Raw genomic sequence first — 3,989 nt, forward strand, 5'->3', positions numbered from 1 at the left:
CGCAATGAGCATTGTGCTTTGGTACTTTTAATATGAAACAAAGTCGCAGATTTCAAATTCTGTCCATTGCATTGCAGTATTCAAACAATAAATGCCGTTTTGGCGCTGTTTAATGTGGAGTGACAGATCGATAGCGCCTCAGTTCAACAGACGAGGCAGCGCGTGGCGCACGTTTCAGCACAAAATAAACATGACTAAACACATGAAGGTAAGTTAATAGAAAGGGTGCAACTTTACAAGCTGTATCCTGTCTCATGTAATCGCTCAATCAGTGTTTCAGCCGCGCAAAGACGTCAATATAAGAGCTTGTAAACAATGTCACGTAACGTCACATTTACCTCAGAAAAACATATTCGTTGACCATAAACTCATTAGTCAGATAGAAAAATAAACTGTAGAGTGGGGCATTTTGCTAAATATATGCACCATATAACATATTCATTATAAATTTGACTGTAAAATAAGATTTTATGACAGCCACCATTATGTTTATATTTTTAAAAAATGAATTGAAGTAGAAATATTATTATGTAATTGTAACTTTATTGTTTTAAAAACTTCATTAAATGTAATTTTAACAAATCAATCCATTTTAACCTTCAGTATTATAGTAATGTAGAACCAACTGACTCTCATGTATATTTTACAGCATTAGTTGAGAAAAAAAATTTTTCCCTTGAGAAAATTTGGCATGTACCGTAGGCCTACATGATATATAGCCAAAATAATCAATATTGAATTGAATTGGTGAATGAGAATCGAATCGAATCGTGAAATTTGTGTCAAAACCCAGCCCTAGTGTTTTCCCACTGATAAAATATGACAACAGACATTTTAGAAAGGTTTTAATTATACTAATACTTCAGCAAGAGCTGAAACGATCTGCAATGGCAAGGTAGTTTCACACTGCAAAAATAAAATAAAATATTTGCTATTAAATGACTTATTTCTTGTTAGAAAATTTCACATTGAAAAGTAAATAAAAATGTAAATAAATTAAAATGAAATAATAAATACAATAAAATTTCAATATTTACTCAATAAATTTCTTTAATAAAATAATAATTTATTGTTTGTTGTTGTTTGATTGACAAATATTCAGCTCTAATGAGATAAAAGACACAGATGGGAATAAAAAGGCCTATTAGGTAAGGATTCGGATGATAACAATAAAATTAAAGAAATAAATGACAAAACTGTTTTGAACATTTAAAATTAACGTTGTTTCCCACAAATTATAGAAGTGTGTCATATAATATCAAACACAAATTACACTGTACAGATGATTGTTAAGAAGAACTCAAAGCTTTTATGTTGACTTAAAGGCAATGAAAGCTCAACATCAGAGACATTTTGAAAATATGTTTTTCCTATAATATTTTTTACTCTATAAAAGCACTCATAATCCCTATTTTAAGATAAAAACCTGCTCCTGTGTGTGCTGCGTTAGCACAGGGAGAACCGGCGAGAGTTGATGTTCATCTTGGTGACCCCGATGACCTTTAGCGGCACTGAAAGGCCTAATCCAGGAGACATGGGGACGTCACACAAATCAGACATATCGTCCCGCTCCTCCAGCTCAAACGTGGCGTCGTTCAGCATCTTGTGATGTTGGTTACACGTCTGCACGATTCTCAGATTGTTAATGTCACTGCGCAGGCGCATTAGCTGACGCGCGAGCTGCTGGTCCTGCAAACGCATCTCTGCCTGCGACAGAAGGGAAAGAAGGTAAACAGCTACTAAAAAATGAATATCCTGTAGATATAATGCATTTTATTGTGTGGCATTTCTGCAGCACCCGTGGCAGTAAATGGAGATGTAAAACTAATAAATGTTTCCAAACAGGTTTCCAGCCTTCTCTTCAGACAAAATCTGCCATTATTCAGAAAACAGGGTGAAACTGAGGTTGACATTTCAAGTTGCTTAAACTAGTGGTGTGGATTTTGATTCATACCTGTGAATCTTTTCATACAATTCACCACAATTTTTTTTTTCTGATTTGTTCATTCAGTGGCCCTTTACATTGTTACACCAGAATGTGCCGTCAAATGTCTATGAATCAGTGATTCGTTCACTGAACTGTTTTGTTAATAATGGCCAATATATAAAAATGCTGATCCAAATAAATAATAATAAAAATATAGAATAAAAATAATAATAATAATTTATAGAAATGGGCCGTTTTTAACAAATTGGTTCAGTAAACAAATGGTGTAACAAAGTAAATGGCCACTAAAATAACAAATCTGAACAAAAAAAATTGGTAAATAATTTCTAAATAAATGTGAAAAATTTTTATAAAAAATATTTTATTCTTATTATTCTTATAATTTATTAAACTATAATAATAATAACAATAATAATAAAAGGATTTTTAAAATGTATACAAATCAAAAATCTTGGTTTTATAAATTATATATATATATACAGTGGGTACGGAAAGTATTCAGACCCCCTTAAATTTTTCACTCTTTGTTATATTGCAGCCATTTGCTAAAATCATTTAAGTTAATTTTTTTTCCTCATTAATGTACACACAGCACCCCATATTGACAGAAAAACACAGAATTGTTGACATTTTTGCAGATTTATTAAAAAAGAAAAACTGAAATTATATATATATATATATATATATATATATATTATAATTTTTATGTATTTTTTATATGTGCTATATATATTGTTTACTATGCATTTTACCCCCAAATGACAACAAAGCAGATTCTTTTTTTTTTTTTCATTTACTTGTACAGAAACCAAGCTGAAAAACTCACCAGCTGTTTCCTGAGCCACTCCAGTGCTTGGCCAATGCTTCCGAATCGCAGTGTGTTTCCTGACGACTGCCTCCCTTCATGAACCACACTAATGCCCAGTGACGGCTTCGTCCACTTCATGGGCCGTGACGTTCTCTGTCTCTCGGGGTCACCAGGGGCCGCTGACGGCTCTGAGTCTCTGTGACTCTGAGCGAGCATCACCTCCAGCTGCGCTCTCCAGTCCAGGTAAGACGGCTTTCTCGTCTCCAGTTTGAGCTTCTCAGTCAAAGCCTTCAAACTGGAGAGGTGGTCAACCTGCGATGCAGCAAGGCTTTCTAGGGTCTTCGATGCGTGTGACATTACCACTGGCTTTACACAGTATTGCTTACAGGGAAACTAAAAAGCATTCAGTGAAAAATCTGGATAAGTTGGCAGACCGACATCATATTGTTTGAGAAACCTGGATCCATGGACGCAAACATGCAATTATCTTTTGAATTAGAGAGATTTTATATCACACTTTTTAATATTTCTATTTATTTTTTAAAAATACATCTATATATTTTATTTTTAGTTTATAGCTTTAGTCATTTTAGTACTTAAACTTAAACTAATGAAAATAAGAAATGTTGTCTTGACAGTTAGCTGAAATGAAATAAGTTTAAAGGCATAGTACAGTTGGTGGTTGCCATTGACTTCCACAGTAGGAAAAAGAATACTATGGAAGTCAATGGCAACCACCAGCTGTTTGATTACCAGCAATTTTCTAAATATCATATTTTATGTTCGACATAAGAAAGCAACTCATACAGGTTTGGAACGACATGAGGGTGAGTAGATGATGACAGAATTGTCATTTTTGGGTGAACTATCCCTTTAAGTTTTTTATATTTGATTTTATTTGGTTTAATGTTTACTTTATTTTAAGTAATGAATGAGGTGACGTATCCATCATATGATACAACATAAAGAGTGAACAGCAGCTTTTGCATAAATGGATGAACAGATCCCTTGTAAACTGCCCAAAGTATTTATTGTGGTGACAGTTTGTCTGCTTTTTGCGCAGGTGATTTGTGCAACATATCATGCAGTCAGTTCATTACAGTCAGGAGATGCCCATATACCTCTAACATGACAATATCACTTAATGGCCAATTTCGAATTGGTTCCAAATTAGGATTCTTTTAGGAATTCTGACAAGTAGCACAATTACACAGTTAAGACTTTCTTCAAACG

General features: G+C 33.5%; 1 protein-coding gene across 1 annotated transcript; it reads right to left on the reverse strand.

Annotated features, from left to right (window-relative positions):
* Positions 1–1,243: 1,243 nt before the first annotated feature.
* Positions 1,244–3,267, reverse strand: LOC107594080 (protein FAM167A-like). Its single transcript, XM_016284031.1, has 2 exons — positions 2,775–3,267; positions 1,244–1,707 (listed from the first exon to the last, which is right to left on the reverse strand). Exons 1-2 carry the CDS (start codon positions 3,111–3,113, stop codon positions 1,447–1,449), a joined length of 600 nt encoding a protein of 199 aa, XP_016139517.1. The 5' UTR covers positions 3,114–3,267; the 3' UTR covers positions 1,244–1,446.
* Positions 3,268–3,989: the final 722 nt, after the last annotated feature.

The sequence above is a fragment of the Sinocyclocheilus grahami genome, unplaced genomic scaffold (genome assembly GCF_001515645.1).
Source record: "Sinocyclocheilus grahami isolate Dianchi unplaced genomic scaffold, SAMN03320097.WGS_v1.1 scaffold179.1, whole genome shotgun sequence".
Classification (NCBI taxonomy): domain Eukaryota; kingdom Metazoa; phylum Chordata; class Actinopteri; order Cypriniformes; family Cyprinidae; genus Sinocyclocheilus; species Sinocyclocheilus grahami.